This window comes from Rhodotorula graminis, assembly GCF_001329695.1.
Source record: "Rhodotorula graminis WP1 unplaced genomic scaffold RHOBAscaffold_14, whole genome shotgun sequence".
In the NCBI taxonomy this organism is placed as follows: Eukaryota; Fungi; Basidiomycota; class Microbotryomycetes; order Sporidiobolales; family Sporidiobolaceae; genus Rhodotorula; species Rhodotorula graminis.
In genome coordinates, this window is record NW_017264941.1 from 575,370 (window position 1) to 593,090 (window position 17,721).

At 66.8% G+C, this 17,721-nt stretch overlaps 4 protein-coding genes across 4 annotated transcripts; 2 read left to right on the forward strand and 2 right to left on the reverse strand.

The window, feature by feature from the left end:
* Positions 1-1,328: 1,328 nt before the first annotated feature.
* RHOBADRAFT_55770 (uncharacterized protein) lies at positions 1,329-6,443 on the reverse strand (the record flags this gene model as incomplete). Its single annotated transcript, XM_018418006.1, has 18 exons — positions 1,329-1,643; positions 1,716-1,816; positions 1,907-2,061; positions 2,172-2,403; positions 2,467-2,720; positions 2,779-2,939; positions 3,001-3,112; positions 3,196-3,468; positions 3,560-3,976; positions 4,076-4,563; positions 4,656-4,796; positions 4,858-4,992; positions 5,056-5,191; positions 5,264-5,348; positions 5,430-5,683; positions 5,759-6,055; positions 6,117-6,195; positions 6,265-6,443. The coding sequence occupies 18 exons, from the start codon at positions 6,441-6,443 to the stop codon at positions 1,534-1,536; spliced, it is 3,609 nt and encodes a 1,202-aa protein (XP_018268737.1). The 3' UTR covers positions 1,329-1,533.
* A 580-nt stretch (positions 6,444-7,023) lies between these two features.
* Positions 7,024-8,292, reverse strand: RHOBADRAFT_55771 (uncharacterized protein). Its single transcript, XM_018418007.1, has 5 exons — positions 8,113-8,292; positions 7,897-8,041; positions 7,531-7,819; positions 7,364-7,460; positions 7,024-7,298 (listed from the first exon to the last, which is right to left on the reverse strand). Exons 1-5 carry the CDS (start codon positions 8,170-8,172, stop codon positions 7,113-7,115), a joined length of 777 nt encoding a protein of 258 aa, XP_018268738.1. The 5' UTR covers positions 8,173-8,292; the 3' UTR covers positions 7,024-7,112.
* A 532-nt stretch (positions 8,293-8,824) lies between these two features.
* Positions 8,825-11,266, forward strand: RHOBADRAFT_46736 (uncharacterized protein; the record flags this gene model as incomplete). Its single annotated transcript, XM_018414845.1, has 12 exons — positions 8,825-8,915; positions 8,983-9,057; positions 9,121-9,281; positions 9,363-9,450; positions 9,552-9,742; positions 9,823-10,000; positions 10,081-10,150; positions 10,230-10,322; positions 10,497-10,613; positions 10,675-10,736; positions 10,793-11,100; positions 11,174-11,266. The coding sequence occupies 12 exons, from the start codon at positions 8,825-8,827 to the stop codon at positions 11,264-11,266; spliced, it is 1,527 nt and encodes a 508-aa protein (XP_018268739.1).
* A 502-nt stretch (positions 11,267-11,768) lies between these two features.
* On the forward strand, positions 11,769-17,657 carry RHOBADRAFT_55772 (uncharacterized protein; the record flags this gene model as incomplete). The annotated part of the gene is made up of 9 exons (XM_018418008.1): positions 11,769-11,864; positions 11,988-11,996; positions 12,074-13,772; positions 13,845-14,549; positions 14,624-15,390; positions 15,483-16,086; positions 16,156-16,776; positions 16,853-17,438; positions 17,500-17,657. 9 exons carry the CDS (start codon positions 11,769-11,771, stop codon positions 17,564-17,566), a joined length of 5,154 nt encoding a protein of 1,717 aa, XP_018268740.1. The 3' UTR covers positions 17,567-17,657.
* Positions 17,658-17,721: the final 64 nt, after the last annotated feature.

Sequence of the window (17,721 nt, forward strand, 5' to 3'; positions counted from 1 at the left end):
ACCTTGCCCGCATTTCCAGGTCTTCCCGACGTACCTTCCGGGCTTCGACGGCCTCGAGCCGCTCTCGATCGACCGCCGCAGGACGGTGGCGCCGATCCCGCTCCTCGTCCAGACGGAGCTCACGGGCCTGCTCAACCTCTGCCGCCTCGAGGTGCGCCCCTCTCCCTCTCTCGACTGCCTTCTGAAAGGCGAGGAACTAAGTCCCACTCTCTCCTGCAGTCGATGCACGCTCGCAAGGCGCCCGAGAGGCCGTTCTTCAACCTCGTCACGCTGCTTGAGAAGGTGCGTCGGGCTCGTCTCCCTTCCTCTCGCCCTAGCCTTGCCGTACCCTCGATTTGACTCCTCTCTATCGACTCGAGCAGATGCCCTGGGCGTACCCGCAGTGCTACAATAGCGCCGCCGTCGTGCGCATGTTCAACACGTCGTGCGCCGCCATCGAGATCCTCGCGACCGTCAAGCGCACCGTCGTCGACTGGCAGGACATCCTCGCCGTCCTCGTGCGTCTCCCTCCCTCTCTCTCCTCTCTCGTGGTGTCCTGGCCTCCTCACGTGCGCGTATCAACGTCGTCTGGCTCGCCCGCAGGTCGACGCCATCCTCCACTGCCCTGTCTTCCGCCCTCAGCAGAAGCAGAAGGCCGTCCACCTCGCCGCAGCGCTCGGGTACGAGCGCTACGAGTCGACGGCGAGCACGCAGGTCCGTCCCTTCTCGCTCCAAGTTGTCTCTCTGCGTCGTCGACTTGACCGCCTTGCCCGCCGTCCGCAGGTCCCGCTCGCGCACGTGCCCGCCCCGAGGACCGTCGCCGGCGTCTTTGACGGCTTCTCGTTCCCCTTCAAGCCTCCCTCGCTCCAGCAGCCCTTCGTCTCGACCGCACCTCTGTCGAAGGCGCCCGACTCGACCCTCGACCCGCTCTCGCCGCTCTCCGTCCCGCCCGAGGTCGAGCCTTTCCCTGTCGCACGCCCCAAGCGCACGAGCCCGCACTCGACGTCGCTCGCCTCTTGGTCGTCGTCGTCGTCGTCGGTCGACCCGTCGTCGATCGGCAACGTCAAGTACCGCCGCCGCCGCTCGTCCCTCGTCGCCGAGCTCGGGATCGAGCCGGGCCTGCTCGACGCCATTGCGAGGGCGCTCGGCGTTACGCTCGTCGGCTCTTCGTCGCACGACAAGGTCGAAGAGGGTGCGGTCGGGTCGAGCTCGTGAGCGCGCCCTCGACTCGTCTCGAGGAGGGACGGGGGGGAGGAGGAGGAGAAGGTCGTCGTTCGCTTGGTCTCTCTCGCCGTGCCCTTTCTTTCCTGCACCCCTGTCTCTCTCTCTCTCGCATCCCCTCGCATTTGCCTCTGTCTCGCAACTATCGTTTTACAGATACGAAAGCTCGGGCAACGAGAGTACACAAAGAGAGAGAGAGAAAGGGAGAGAGACCAGCTCACTGCGCGAAAAGGAGCGCCTGGCCCGGTCGCACGACATCTCCAACCTCGCACGCGATGCCCGAGACCGTCTTGCACACCAGAGCTCGAGGAAGGCGAATGTCCACCGACGTCTTCATCGCTCGACCGTGACCGGCACGACGTCGCTCGTGAGGACGTCGCCGACCTTGACGCCGAGCGAGCGCACCGTCGCGAGTACAGGGGACTTGAGAGGGGTGCCAGTCACTGCGAGACGAAAGAGGGCGTGTCAGGGAGGCGCTCGGGGGCCACGAGGCGAGAAGGTTGGAGCCGACGCACTCGTGCCCGATTTGCCGCCCGAGCCTGCCGCTGCCGCCGCCGCTTCTGCCTCCTTGGCCTTCTCGAGCTGCTCCTGGTACTCGGCGACGTAGACGGCCTCCCTGCAAAGGAGAGAGACGCAAAGAAAAATAAGTCAGTCGAGGGTCCGAGCGAGGGGAAGGGGAACGTGCCACAGAGAAAGTGGAACGCACTGCTTGTTCAGCGCCGCAAAGCCCTCCTTGCGACGGTGGGCCTCCTGCTGGGCCTCGGCCTTGGTCTTGCGCTCAAACTCGAGGACCTCCTTGGCCGAGATCTTGAAGCTCTCGATCTTGGGCTTGTACGAGCCCGCCGTAAAGGCCTTCTCGATCTGCGAGCGGCGACGGCGAGGGGCCAAGAGTCAGTCTCGTGGGCATTATGACGATGTCGACGACGCCGACGACAAAGATGGAGAGAGGAGAGAGGAGAGAGCGAGTGCACCTTGAGAAACTCGTCCTCCTCGAGCGGGAGCCAGTGGACGACGTCAAAGTTGCGCAATAAGAACTTGGCCTCGTAGTCGCTCCCGGCTGCCGCCTCGTACCGGCCCCAAGGGCTGAAGGGCGTCAAGGTCTTGCCGAGGAGCTGGTACCCGCCGGGGCTGTCGACCGGGTAGATGGCGCTCATGACGCCTGCGAGGCCGAGTGAGCCGGCGGGCGTGAATGTCCGGGTCGGGCTGCGTCCGGGAGGGACATCAGACGGGGACGGTGGAACCAGAAGGAGAAAGTGCGGGACGCACTTGTACTTCTGGCTCGAAAAGATGCAGCGCTGCGAGAACGGGCCCATCATGGGCAGGCCGGCGAAAAAGCTGCGCGAGACGACGAACCAGTCGCACGAGCAGAACGTGTCGGCGACCTCCTTCGAGCCGCTCATCGCGTTGGCCTTGGCGAGGTACTCGATGTTCGACGGCTCGAGGTAGACCGCCTTGGTGCGGCCGGTCGACTCCTTGTACCGCCGCATCGTCTCGGCCAGGCTCGAGTCGTTGAAGACGACCTGTCGCACAACGATAGTCAGGACCGGAAAGTGAAAGAGAGACAGGAAGAAGACGGACAGGAAGGTGGATGCGCCGGGAAGGGACGACTTGGTCGAGCGACTCCTCGGCGAGGCCGGTCGAGGTCGAGACGAGGAGCTCGACGAGCTCGCTCTGCGGCAGGATCTCGGGGTGGAACTTGACGAGGAGCGACGCGACACCGGGAATGAAGGCGTACAGGCCTGCAGGCAGCGCGAAAGTCAGGATCTGCCCGACGAACGAGGAAGACGAGGAGGGACGGACCCGAGATGTTCTTGGCGCGCAGACGCCGCTCCCACAGCTCGGCAATGAGGCGGGTGCGGAACGACAGCGTCTGCTCCGTGCCGATCTCGATCTGGATGCCGCCGTCGCCCGACTGCGGTCCGAGGTCAAGGTCAGGGCCTCGGTCGACGCAGAGAGAAAGAGAGAGAGTGGGAGAGAGAGGACAGCTCGACGCACCTGCTTGAAGCTCAATCTAGGCGCATCGACCGACTCGTCCGCCTCGATGACCTTGATGAGGCCGTCCGAGATGGTCGTGCTCGACGAGGCAGGAACGTCGAGCGGGAACGGCACGACGGCGTGCGTCGAGCTCGACTTAACGGCCTCGGCGATGGCGTCGAGCCAGTTCTGCTGCTTCTCGGTCTGCCCGGGGAGCGAGTCGAACGATGGCTGGACGAAGCGGAACGTGTCGCCCGAGCGCAGCTGACCCATCTTCCACCAGTCGGCCTGGACCTGCGCACGACGATTGGGGAGGGAAGAAGGTCAGGCACACGTATAGAGAGGGAAGGGAGAAGATTGCGGAAGGCCAAGAGAGAGGGCTCACCAAGCCGAGGACACAGATCAAGCCGCCGCAGTCGGGCCCATCGCTGCCGAGGAGCACAGGCACGTCGCCGTTCATGTTGACGTTGCCCGTCGTGTAGCCGTGCTCGACGCAGTTTGAAGGGTGGGACCCGCCGGCGCCGCCGTCGACCCGGCTGTACTTGAGCGGCTTGAGCCCTTGCAGCCGAATGCCGAGGCGGTTCGAGTCGGACGAGACGGTGTAGGTCGTCGAGTACAGGAGCTCGCGGTCCTCGGCGAGGAGGTAGTCGTCGTCGGCCTGCGGGCCGACCAAGGCGGCGAGGGTCCAGCTCGACGGGTACGACGGGAGCGTGGCGGCAGGCAGGGTAAAGTCGGTCGTGTCGGAGCTAGAGGCGCCGTCGACAGCGAGCGTGATGATGTCGCCGGCGACAATCTCGCGGCCCTGCAGGAAAGAGGCGAGTGAGCCTTCGGAACCGTCTCGACCTTCTCAAGTTGGCGGAGCCGACACTTCTGCCGACAAGAGAACGGGCACGAGACGCACCTGGACGCCGCCAAACTTGGCCGCAGTAAAAGTCGACTTGGAGCCCGCAAAGAGCGGCACCTCGGGAAAGCCGCCTCGAACGGCGATGTACAGGCGCTGGCCGCTGCCCTCGCACGCGCCGACCTCGAGCGTCGCGCCTGCAGGAACGACAAAGCGCGACCACATCGGCTTCTTGTCCTCGTCGATGAAGATGTCGGCCTCGGCGCCCGTAACGGCGACGACCGACGCCGTGCTGAACTTGAGCGACGGGCCACCGACGGTCGCCTCGAGGAGCTCGACGTCAGGCGCGTTGCCGACGAGGATGTTGGCCGCCTTGGCGGCGAGCGGGTCGGCGAAGCCGCTGCGAGGAATGCCGTCGCCGCCGGAAGGAAGACGAGGTCGGCCGTCCTGGACCGTGGTCGAGATGCCGCCGTCGACAACCTCGATGCAGGCGGGCGTGTACGGGAACGAGTCGAGGAACTTGGTCGTCATCTCGCCGGCGACAAACTCTGCAGGTGGTGGGCGAGTGAGCCTTGGCCGTCGTCGAGTCGGCGTGATCTTCTCAAAAAGGTTCGAGGGAAGGCGTAAGGCGAGGACGCACCCTTGCAGTTGACGATCGTGCGCAAGTACTCGAGGTTGGTCGACGTGCCACGGAGGATCGTGTCCTTGAGCGCCTGGTCGAGGCGAGTGCGCGCCTCCTCGCGAGTTGAGCCGCGGCAAATGAGCTTGGCGATCATCGGATCTGCGTTCGCGGCTTGGTCAGTCCGCTCGAGGTGAAAGGGAGAGAGGTAGCAGGGACGCACCGAAGAAGGACGACACCGTGGTGCCCGTCTCGACCCAGGTGTCGACCCGGATCCAGTCGGCCGACGGGAACTTGACCTCCTGCAAGAGGCCGGGCGACGGCTTGAAGTTCAGGTGCGGGATCTCGGCGTAGATGCCTGCGTCAAAGGGCAGAGTGAGGGGGGCGCACGTGAGAAGGGAGGAGGAGGAACGAGACAGACGGGCCTCGATAGCGTGGCCGTGCGCGTTGGCGACCTCGGCCTGGTCGGGCAGCGAGAAAGCCGACGAGCCCTGGCTCGCAAGGCCGAGCTTGATCATGAGGCCGACGAGATCAAGTCCTGGCCGCACCATCTCGGTCTGTGGAAGGGCGGGAGGTGGTGAGCACGGGAGGAGGAGGAGGAGAGAGCGGGAAAGGGAGAAGGGACGCACCACGGCGTGCTCGACCTGGATCCGGCTGTTGAGCTCGAGGAAGTAGAACTTGGCCTGCGTGTTGTCGACGATGAACTCGACCGTACTGTCGCAGGGGGGAAGACAAAGTCAGGCTCGCGCCCCGGGAAAGTCGCCATCCGAGAGGAGGAGGAGGAGCGCGACGCACCCGGCCGACCGATATTTGATGAGCTCGCACAGCCGCACCGCCGCCGAGCACATGGCGTCGCGCATCTCGGGGTGTCGATCGATGAAAGGCGACGTCGCCTCCTCGAGCACCTTCTGCTGGCGCCGCTGCGCGCTGCACTCGCGCTCGCCGACGTGGATCACCTTGCCCTTGCCGTCGCCGAACACCTGCACCTCGATGTGGAGCGCGCTCGGAATAAACTTCTCGATGAAGACGCCGGCGTTCGAGAAGAGCGTCTGCGGGGCGGCACGAGGGTCAGCTCGAGGACGGATGAGGTGGGAGGGGAGTCGAGGAGAGAGAGCAAGGCGCACCTTGGTCATGCCGACAGTGCTCTCAAAGTTCTTCTCGAGCTCCGTCTCGCTCCCACAGATGGACATGCCCATTCCTCCGCCGCCGCCCGTCGCCTTCAACATGATCGGGAACCCGACCCGCTGCGCCTGCTCGAGGGCGGCGTCGAGCGTCGAGACGAGCTCCGAACCGGGCAGGACGGGCACGTCGGCCGCGATGGCGCGAGCGCGCGCCTCGTGCTTGAGGCCCATCGAGGCGATTTGGTCGGCGGTCGGGCCGAGCCAGAGGAGGCCGGCCGCTTCGACTTTGGCGGCGAACTCCTGCAGGACGACGACGAGGTCAGTGGGGGCTTCGCGCAGGACTGGACACGCTCGGGCTCACCTCGTTCTCGGAAAGGAAGCCGTAGCCAGGGTGGATCATGGTCGCGCCCGTGTCGCGGCAGGCTTGGAGAACGGCGTCTCTGCGGGTGGAGGAGGCGAGGGTCAGCCTCGCTGCCCTGAATCGGCGAGAAGGGGCAGATAGGACGCACTGATCGATGTAGGCCGGCACGAGCACGGTCTCGTCGGCTTGCAGAGCGTGCGGCGCAGCAGCGTCGGCGTCGTGGGCGAGGGCGACGGTGGGGATGTCGAGGTCGCGCGCCGAGCGCAGGATGCGCATGGCGATCTCGCCTCGATTGGCGATGAGGAGCTTGTGCTGCTGGGCCGCCATGGTCGTGCGTGCGCTCGAGAGCGATTCTCGTCGAGGTCGGGTGCGAGATCGAGGTGGGGAAGAAGGACGGCGAGCGAGGGCGGCTCACGCGGCGGCGAGGGCGGGGTTGGACGGCGGTGAGGGTGCGTGTAGATAGGTGAGCGAGTTTCGGGTGTCGTGCTCGAGCTCGTCGAGGCGGTGGGTGTTGAGCGAGCGAGGAGCGGCGAGGGATCAGGTGGTCGTCGCGGCGAGGGAGGGCAGCCGACGGAAGCTGGCCGGCATGGACGTCCGCTTTTGTCCGGCGCGAAGCAGATTCGCGCGCAGGGCCGCCCAATCGTGGCGTACCGCGACAATCGGCCTGGTGTCGTCCGAGAGCAGCGGAGAAGCTCACGAGTCGACCAGCGTGCGGGGACAGCGGGGCGAGCCGTTGTCGCGCTCAGGGTCGTGGGCGTGCACGCAAGCTTCTCGCGCAGGCACACGAGCGCTTCCTGGCGGGCAAGTTCGGCGCCGAGGACGGGCGCGAGATTCTGCTCTCGGGCCCTCAGGCTCGCTCGAGTCGCAACGAGAACGAGGCGCACGCTCTCGCTCGCTCGCTCGCACACGCCGATAAATAGGTCTGGCTTGCAGCAGGGGCTCGTTACGCAGGGCCGAGGGAAGAAGTACGAGTACAAGTGCGGCCGCATGGCCCGGTCAGGCCGCCTGCACGACGCCCTTCTTGACGTCGTCGATCGCTCGTCGCACCGCTCCTGCGACGTCGACTGCGCCGGGAAAGTCGCCGTGGACGCAGATCGACACCTTGGTCGTGCCCTCGGGGAAGCTGAGCTCCTTCTCGCCCGACTTGGACGTCCAGGTGCCGGTCTCGATGAGGCGGCGCGCCTGCGCGCAAGAAGACGAGTCGGCGGGTGGGCCCGACGAGTAGGACTGAGAGAGCGGGGACGCACTCGCTTGTACACGTCGTCGGGGGTGACAGGGTCGCGCAGGGCGGCCGAGCGTGGTGCGAGAAGGTTGCCCTCGTCCGAGTACAGCACGTCGACGTACCTGTGCGGCGCACGAGAGTCAGCTTTGTACCAGGGCAGGTCGAGAGAGGCAAGGAAGAGAGAGGTTCGACGGACCATTCGGGGATGAACTCGGCGCCTTCGAGCTCGCAGGCCTCTGGTGGGCCGTGCCGGGTAGGCCGAGCACCGGGACGCCGTACAGCTTGGCGACCTTGGCAATCTGCTGCGCCAGGTCGAGGTCGCGGGCCGCCATGACGTACGCCTGGCCGTGCGGCTTGATGTGCGACAGCGGGAGACCCTCGACCTTGAGGAAGCCGACGAGCGCGGCGACCTGGTACAGGAGGCAATTCCGGTACGAGTCGGGCGGAAGGTGCATGACCCGGCGACCGAAGCCCTGCTGATCTGCAGGCGTACACCGGGAACGAGTCAGTGCCGCAAAGGTGGGCGTGACGAGGGACGAGGAGGACGACAAAACAAACCGGGGAGCGAGGGATGGGCGCCACATGCGACGCCGTGCTGCCGAGCGAGGGCGACCGTCTTGGCCATCACGTCAAAGTCGGACCCATGGAAGCCGCAGGCGGCGTTGACGAGTGACACGAGCGGGAACAGGTTCTCGTCGTCTCCCTGCGGCGACTGACGGTCAGCTACTTCCCTGTGCGGCTCGGCTCTGCGCGCGCAGTGGAGAGGGGACTCACGATAGTGTACTGGGCGAACGACTCGCCGGCATCGCAGTTGAGGGAGGCGTCGAGAGGCATGAACGTCGACCGAGGTGATGAGGACAGAGGCGAGTGGTGGAGAGGACGGCAGGCGGGGAGTCGAAGCGTGCGGTGTGCTGGTGGTAGTGGGTGCTGCTGCACTGTGCTTGTCAGCAGACTGGCTGTGGTGGACGAGAGGGACCCGGTGCTCGTCGGAAGCTCGCCTCCCTTCTCCCCACCTTCTCCGCAACCAGGGCCGCTGCCACGCCAGACTCGCACCTTGCCCGCTTTGCGCAAGTCTGCCTTATCTCCCGACCTTCCGACCTCAACTTCCGCCGGCCGGCTGCTCCGCCCGCCTCGCACCCGCTCGTCGCCTCCGTCACAGCGACCTGGACGCGCGCTCGTCGTCGTCGCGGCGTGGGCGCGGTCTCGATCGGCACCATGTGCTGGACAAGGACGCAGAGGGAGGAGCGAGCTGCTGGCGGCTGTAGCGAGCGCGGCGAGGGGTGCCTCGCCGCCGTCGGCGGACGAGTGCAATCCGATTGCTCTACTGCACGCGACGATGGAGTCCCTGCTCGGCCAGTTGCGTACATGCCGCCGCTAGCGCACCTTTTTCTCCGTCACGAGCTGCACTCGCTTCCTGCGCAGATACCGGGGCTGCTCCTCCGCTCCCCCTCGTCTCTTTCCCTCGCTATCTCTCGCATCGCTCGCCATGAACGTCCTCAAAAAGGTCGACGATGCTCTCTCTGTCAAGCACGAGGCGGGCTGGAACGCCAACGTCTCGACTCGCTGGTCCAACGCAGGTGCGCCCGTCGCGTCTCTCTTCCTCGAGCTCTCGCGAGCGCTTCCTGACTTGCCTCACGCCGGCAGACCTCGATCCTGTGCCCAAGGCGGAGCGCACTTGGACGGGATGGGACATCTGCTCGTACTGGATCAGCGATCAGTGTGCGTGACTGTCCTCGTCGCTCGTCGAGCCGCATGTCCTGACCTTCCTGCTTCCTCCCGCAGTCGCGCCCGCAACCTGGATGCTCGGGTCCTCCCTCGTCGCCCTCGGCCTCACGGCACGCCAGGCCATCCCTCTCTCGTTCGTCGGCTTCACTTTCATCGGCTGCATCATCGCACTCAACGGCCGGATCGGCTCGACGACGCACTGCACGTTCCCCGTCATTGTGCGTCCTGCTCTCCCTTTCTGTCGCACATCCTCGCGACCAAGGGCCTCACTGATAATTCCGCGGGACGTGAACGAGCAGGCCCGTTCGTCGTTCGGCATGTTTGGCGCATACGCGCCCATCCTAGTGCGCTCGATCCTCGCCCTCCTGTGGCTCGTCATTTTGACCTGTGCGTCCCTTCTCGAAGCCTCGCGAGTCTCTCAATGACTGCGCAGCTCCTCTGGGAGCGCCTGAGCACGAGCTCTGACCTGTCTCGTTCTTGGCGCGCAGACCAAGGCGGCGGCATCGTCGTCGTCATGCTCGGCGCCATCTGGCCCAGCTTCCTCAACGTCCGCAACACGCTCCCCGAGGGCCTCGGTATCACGACGCAGGGTATGGTCGGCTTCCTCATTCTCTGGCTTTTCCAGGCGCCGCTCGCCTGCGTCCCGGTCCGCAAGCTCGCCATCTTCTTCCACTTCAAGGTGCGCCCGCCCTTCCTCTCCGATCTCCCTTCCTCTCTTTCCTCGTCGACCAGCACCCGCTCACAACGATACTCTCGCAGGCGGTCGTCTCGCTCATCGGCTTTGCCGGCCTCTTCATTTGGGCGCTCGTCGTCACCAAGGGCAAAGGCCTCCTTCTCACGGGCACGTTCGACGAGGCGCTCCTTCCCCGTGGGTCCAAGAGCTGGGCCATGATCCAGGGTATCAATACCTGCGTCGGCCTGTACTCGACTGTCAGCAGTAAGTCGACGTCGGCGGCCCGAGCGCACCTGTTCCCGATCCTCGTCCCTCGACTAACTCACGCTTGACCTTGCGCGCAGTCAACATCCCCGACTTCTCGCGTTTCGCTCGTCAGCCCAAGTCGAACTGGGGCCAGATCCTCACCCTGCCGTGCGTCCACCGTCCGCCGTCGTCGTCGAGCCGGTCCCGCTCGTCGTTGGCCTTTCCTGACTCTCTCTCTCTCCTTCAGCATCACTGGCGCCATTCCGATCGCCATCTCGATCTGCTGCGCGCAGGCTGCTAAGCAAAACTACGACGTCGTCGTGTTCGACCCGGCGTCGCTGTGCGCCCTGTTCGACAGCCGGGCGGCCCGCTTCTTCTCTGCCTTCTCCTTCTTCGTCTCTACGCTCGGCGTAAATATCTCAGCGAACAGTGTCAGGTGCGGCAGCTTGCCGACCATGAGAAGCTCAGTCGAGGACCGAGGAAGCGGCGCGCTCACTCTCGCCTCCTCCTGCAGCTTCGCGACCGACATTACGGCCCTCGCGCCTCGCTGGCTCACCATCTTCCGGTGCTCGGTCCTCGCCGGTATCCTGTGTTGGGCCACGAACCCCTGGCGCATCGTCAACAACGCGCCGTGAGTCCTCTCCCGCCTGTCGAGCCCGAGGCTCGAGCGCTGACCCTCGCCTTCCCCGCAGCTCGTTCTACAACTTCCTCTCGGCCTATCCCGTCTTCCTCGCACCCGTCGCGACAATCATGGGTGCGTGGAGCGCTCCCTTAACTCGCGAAAGAAACCCTGATTGACCTTCCTGACAGCCACGGACTTTTTCCTCGTCAAGCGGCAAAACGTCGACATCCGCGAGTTCTATAACCCGCACGGCATCTACACGTACTTCTACGGGTTCAACCTGCGCGCCCTCGGCGCCTGGCTCTTTGCGTTCGCGCCGAACCTGCCCTCGTTCGCCCACGCCGTCGACCCGAGCAACGCCGACGTCTTTCCCTGGCTCTACAAGTTCAGCTGGTTCTTCTCGACGGCGAGCGCCGTCTTCTGGTACTGGCTCCTCAACGTTCTGTTCCCGGCGCACGCGGCTCGGGTCGACGAGGCCGTCTACGAGGTGCACCAGGTCCGTCTCCTTCCGTCTTCTCTCCCCTTCCCCTTTGCTCGTCGCCCAGTCCTGACGATGTCGTCACCGGCAGCTCGAGGACAGCGAGGAGTCGGCGATCGGCTCGAGCGACGCCGACAAGGACGTGGCCGACAAGGAGTACAGCACCGGCGTCGTCTCGGTTTGAGCGGGCCGTGCGGTCCTCGCTCACGCGCTCCCGCTCTCGTAGCTCGTTCTCTGGGTCTCTGTGTTCTCCTCGGGTGCCATAGACTCTCTGTATTGCCAGTCACGCGCTCTCCTCGCTGCGCTTCCGACGTCCGCGCTCGTCCGCGACTTTGCGCTCGTGGCTGTCGTCGACAAAGACGAGCAGCGGCTTGCGAGCCGTACGGGGACGTTCAAGAGAGTACAGAAGGCGGTCTGGCGGATTGCTTCCGCCCGCGAAGCGCTTGCACGCGAACTTCCTCATCAGCTCCCGGTCGCGTCGAGGAGAACGCTGCCAGCTCGCTCTCACCTCGCACCGCGCCCGCCTCTTGCGCGCATGCCTGCCTCTGCAGAGCCGTGTGCGACCGCCGCGACCACTCGCAACGCTCCCCCCCACCGCGCTCGCGGCCCGCCAGCGGCCCTTCTCCACCTCCTCCTCCCTGCCTCGTCCTGCGACTCTCTCGCGGTCTAACTGTGTGAGGAGCAGCATGGCGCCACTTGGAGCGGCAGCGGCAGCGTGTTCATGCTGGGTCTCAGCTTCTGTCGACGCGTCCGCACGCTCCTCCCGCTCCGCACCGCTCGGCGTTCGTCGGCGGCGGACGCTCTCGCTTTTCTCCCGCCTGGGCTTCCCTCGCCTCGCCAGCCTTGACGACCACGAGACGACGACCCCGCCACGAAGCATTGCGACGACTGCCTGACCCGACCAGCACGACCGGGTGCGTCCTCGTCTCCCTCCCCCCTCCCCCTCGTCCCTCAACACCACCGAGGCAGAGCTGACCCTCCCTTCGCGCAGCCACACGGCCTCTCGAGGCGCGACAACGACCGCCTGCACGACTCACGACCACCATCGACCGACCCACCGCACCGCCCGCCTCTTCCTGGCCAGCAGACCAACGCGGCCTCTCCTCCCTCGCCTCGTCACGCCCTCACGACCGCCCACGCCCTTCTCACGACCTTGACGGCCCCGCCACTTCCTCGCACGCCCTTTCCTCCGCCTCACGACCACGAGCACGACCACGACATGTACACGCACCGCACGACTCATGCCCCTCTCGGCTCGGTCCGCCGCCCCGGTCCCCCCTTCTCCTCCCTCCGGGAGCGTCCACTTTCGATCGCCTCAACCCTGTCCGCCGTCTCGGTCGTGTCCGAGGCGTCGACATCGTCCGTGCTCGCCAACACGGGCGAGCGACGCCGCCGGTCGGCCGTCCTCCTCGAGCTCGACGTCGACGACGCGACGCGCTCGTCCTTGCGCCGGGCCGAGCAGGCCTTGCGTGCGAGCGAGCGGGACCGTCAGTGGGACGTGCGGCGGTCGAGCTGGCGGGAGCGGCAAGGCCGCAGCCTGCACTTCCAGGAGGACCTGCCCGGCGCCGGCGAGGTCGAGGAGCTCGAGGGGCCCCCCGAGGTCGAGGCGACGACGACGGCGGTGCCGACGGCCAAGCTCGGTCGCTTCAGCCCTCAACGGCTCCTGTACAAGACGCGCTCGGTCCCGAGCAGCATCGCCCTGAGCGCCGAGGACAACATGCGGCCGGCCTCGCCCGCCATCTCGGGCCCCAAGCGCAAGTCCCCCTCGCCGTCAAAGGTCGCCGCGCCGCGTCGCTCGGCGTCGACGGCCAACCTCCTCTCGACCGGGCCGACCGCGGTGCGCCACAGCCTCAGCCCGACCCGGCCCACCTCACCGCCCCAACACGAGCACTTCGGCACGCTGCCGCTCCGCCTGTCGCACCTCCCGCCGCCGCAACACGAGCTCCCGTCCAAGTTCTCGGCATCGTCGGGCGACTCGATGGTCCACGTCGTCTCGTTCGGCGCAGGCGCCGACAAGCCTCGTCGCGGGCTCAAGGACCGCGCGCGCACGTTCAGCCAGGCGTCGGCCGGCGGGCTCAAGTCGCTCAAGAGCAAGGTCGGCCGCTCCCGCAGCATGCGCGGCAAGTCGAACCGGTTGAGCCTCGCCAACCTGTTCGTCGGCCTCGGCGGCTCGAGCGACGAGAGCGACGCCGACCAGGCCAAGCAGCCCGCCGACTCGTCGGCCAAGCCGCCATCCGCCGCGACCAGCAGCGGGACGAGCGGGCACCGGCCGTCGACGAGCATCAGCTCGTACGCGCCCTCGACGGCCGCGGCGACGAGCGACTCGGGCCGGCCGTCGCGCAAGCCGTCGCGCCTCGGTTTCTTCCGCTCGACGCTCAAGCGCGACTCGTCGAGCAGCAAGCGCAACTCGATCCGCACCCGCTCGTCCGGCCAGGTCTCGCCGTCCCTCATCTCGCGCCCGGTCTCGCTCTCCGCGGGCGAGAGCTTCTCGCCGCCGTCGAACGACAAGCGCTCGTCCGAGGCCACGGCCCCGTCGGTCGAGGTCCACAGCGGCGACGACAAGACGAAAGGCGGGTGGGCCAGTCGGCTCAGCCAGGCGGTCAAGGGCAAGAACGTCGCCGCCAAGCGGGCCCTGTTCGAGAACCCCGTGGTCGGCCGGCACGCCCACAAGATCACGGCCTCGACTGCTGGTGCGTCCCCTCTCTCTCGCCCTCGACTTTTCAATCACGAGCCGAGCCTGACGATGATCGTCTGCGCCACAGCGTCGCCCGACTTGACGGCCCGTGCGCGGTCTCGCGACCCGCTCTCGAGCGTCTTCCCGCATGTCGCCGCTCCTGTGCGCCCTCCCCGGCCGTCCAAGAACCTCGAATCGTCGGACGACACGACGTTCTACGGTCACCGCATCCCGGCCGTCAAGTCGCGCGCTGCCGCACTCGACGCCCTTGTCATCCAGTCAAGCGCACCCCGTGTTCGGCCCAAGTCGAGCCTACCTGTCGCCGCCAAGTCGAGGGCCTTGCCGCCGCCGCCGATGCCGTCGTTCCTGTCGGGCTCTGTGTTCCCTCGAGGCGCCGCCGTCAAGGCCAACTCGTACCCGTCGAACGTGCGCCTCCCGCCAGCGCCCGTCTCCCCGGACCCCTCGACCTCGGCTCGCCGTCACTCGCCAGACTCGTTCGACCTCACCGACTCGAGCCTGTCACCGGCCGACCTCACCTCGGCGTCGTACCTGTCGTCGTCGGACGAGGACCGCTGCGCGAGCCCGGCGCGCTCGTTCCGCTCGCCGAGCCCAGCGCGGTTCCGCGACTTGCTCCCGTCGGCCCCGGCCGGGTCCTCGCCGGAGAAAAACGAGCGCGGCCTGCCGATGCCGCAGGAGGCGAGCCCGACGAGCGCGCGGCGCCAGGCCAGCCCCAAGAAGCGCGCGATGGGTCCCGAGCAGGTCATCCTGATGGAGGACGCCAAGCAGCAGCAAGGTGCGTCCCCTTCTCGCTCCTAGCGTCATGTCCTTCTCCTCCACAATCTCTGATCCCTTCCCGCACGCCTGCAGGTCCGTTCACCGAGGTTTGCGGCGCGACGACCGACCTTGCCGACCTCCTGTCGGGCCTCGAGGACACGGAGGACTTCAACACGTCGCGCCAAGTCGGTGCGCCGAGCGCGACACGCTCGCACATCCAGTACGACGTCTCGGACCTGTCGGCGTCGCTGCGAGGTCAACTGCCGCACGTCGACTCGATCGAGTCGCTCCGTTCGAGCATCAGCGACGTCCCTGTCGACCTCAAGCAGCTCATCAACGCCGTCGACGACCACATCTCGGAGGTCGACGTCCCGTACGTCGTCGTCGAGGGCTTCAGCATGACTGGGCGAGCCTTTGCCGACGAGGACTCGGACTCGTCCTGCTCGTCGTCGTCGTCGTCCTCGAGCGACGGCAGCAGCGACGACGACCGCACGCAGAACGAGGACGAGGGCACGCGCAGCCTTGCGACCTACGCGAACCACCACGATCGCCCGTTCCTGTCGGTCGTCGGCGAGCACACGACGGGTTTGCTCGGCAGCGACGGCGGCCTCACGACCTGCTACGACCTCACGGCCTCGTCGTTCGAGGGCCACTTCTCGACAGCTGCTGCCGCACTGCGGAGCATGCTCGCCGGGCCCGAGCCAGGCGTGTCGTCGCCGCCCGAGTCGGCAACGCTCCGAGCGTTCCCGCCGCCGGCATCGGCGACGCTCCAGGCGTTCCAGCTTGCCGAGATCGACGAGGAGCCAAGATCGTCTTCTCGCGACAGCCTGCGCGAGGCCCTCGAACTTGGTCGTCCGTCGGTGCGTCCTCGCCTTTCCCCCTTGCATCCTCTCGACCTCGTCGCGGCCCTCAACCCGAACCTCCTTTCTGACTCGTCGCCTTGCTCCTGCAGAACGGCGAGCGCATGTTCTACGAGGTCGACGACGCCGTCCCGCTCTCTGCGCTCCTGCAAGACCCGTCGCCGACCAACTCGCCCGAGATGTCGCTCATGCAGGCGCGCGAGACCGCCTTCCTTCGCCACCACCTGCGCAGCGCCAGCGCCATCTCGTCGTCCGAGGGCACGGGCGAGAGCTTCTTCTCGACGATGGGCTCGCCGACGCCGCTCCCGTCGACCGGACGTCCTCTGCGCCAGAGCCTCGCCCGTTACTCGCAGGACCGCTTCCCGGTCAAGCGCCCCAGCCACCGCGCCCGGCCTGTCTCGGAGCAGTCGAGCATGTCGTCGTCCGACCAGGGCCACAACTCGAGCGAGCAGACGACGTCGTCGATCGCGGCGCCGAGCACGAGGTCGACCAACCTGTCGGTCTCGTCCCTCACGAGCTCGCCCTGTCCAGCACCGAGTCGGCGGCACATCCCGATGCTCACGAGCAACGCGCTACCGCTGCCGTCGCAGCCGGCGTTCCGCTTCCCGCCGCCCAAGGGAGCGGCGGTGGCGGAGCAGACGCGCGAGTGGGTCGCGTCCGAGGGCGGCGAGGTCGGTCGCCACGCACCTGGGTCAGGTCCGTCCTCGTCTTTCTCTCAAAGCCTCTCCCTGTACTCGGTCACTGACTGTGTCTGCTCGTCTGCAGGGTCGAACTCGCCGCGCTACGTCCGCTCGCTCGAGCGCTCGAGCCCCGGCGATCCTCCTCCTCGACCTCGACTTCTCGACCTCGACACCGACCTCGTATCGCCCGACACGCCGCCACCGTCGTCACCGTCGGATGGCGAGCTTCACGTTGTCGACCTCGGCAAGTCGTCGCGCTCGTCGTCCGAGGTCGCGCACGCGCCGCTCGCGACCGTCGAGCGCAAGATGCGGCACGGCCGCCAGACGTCGCGCTCGTCGAGCATCATGCAGTCCGTCATCGTCGAGGAGGCCGAGAGCCCTGCGTCGCCGGCTCGACCGGTCAGCCTCGAGCTCCGGGCGTACCTCCAGCCGCTCTCGCCCATCCAGGAGCCGCCGTCGCCTCAGACGGTGCCGCACGGTCCGCTCGACGACTCGCCAAGTGTGCGCATCGAGCTCGCCGAGGTCGACTACTTCTCGAACGCGCACATCGTCGACCTCGAGCCGCACGACGACCTCGACTTTACGGCCGAGACGAACCGGGAGCTCACGAGCCGGTACTTCTCGTTCACGTACGAGGCCGAGACGGAGCTCAAGCGCTCGCCGGCGATATGGCCCGACACCGATTACTCGCGCGAGGTCATTGCTCGTGCGTCCCCTCTTCCTCCTTCTCGCTCCTCGTTCAACAAGACCCCCTGACTGACCCGCTCCTCCCCGTGACGCAGACTGGCTCGTCCCGCGCACCTACCACGCCATCCTCGAGTTCATCTTCTACTCGCAGACCCGCTTCCCGTCGCCGCCGCACCTCGTCCGCCTCAGCTCGTGGGTCCCGCTCGCCTTCGACGACCCGCCGACGCCGCCCTCGCCGGTCCGCATTCCGCCGCCGATCGTCGACTCGCCGCCTGACGCTGTCGACGTCGTCCTGACGACCCGAGCTGCTCCTGTGCGCCGCAAGCCCCTCGCGGCCAAGCCGCTCAACCGGCAGGTCGCCGAGCTGTCGAGGTCAACCTCGTCGCCGTCCAAGAAGCCCAAGGAGGACCTGTCGCCGTTCACGGCGCTACCGCCGCGCCTCAGTTCCAAGCTGCGAAGCTTGCGCGGCGGCCAGACGGCGCCGACCGAAAACGCCAAGAAGGTCGACACGGGCTTCCTCGGCGACAACGCGACGAGGCGGCGCCAGGGCCAGTTCAACGCGGCAATGCGCAAGCTCGAAGGCGTCGGCGCCCCGGCGGAGCAGCGCAGCGACGAGGAGACGGACGACACGGGCGTGCTCGAGGCCAAGGGCGAGGCGACCGAGGAGCTCTCTTTCACCAAGTGCGCCCTCTCTTTCTCGACCTCTTGTGATCGTCGTCATTGACTCTATTACCTGGTGCAGGACCCCTCGCTTGTCGACCGTGCGACCCAAGGTTCGCCACAAGGCTGGCCTCGCGAGCATGCGGTGACCTCTCGCCCGCTCGTCGACGGTTGCCCGTTCACGTTGTCCCCTTTCTAGTCTGCGAGCCTGAGTAACGAGTATCTGTGTCCGCTTTCTCCTCGTCGAGCATCACGCAGAGAGGGGTCCTCGAGAGAGCTTGAGCGCAAAGCAGTCCAGCTGAAC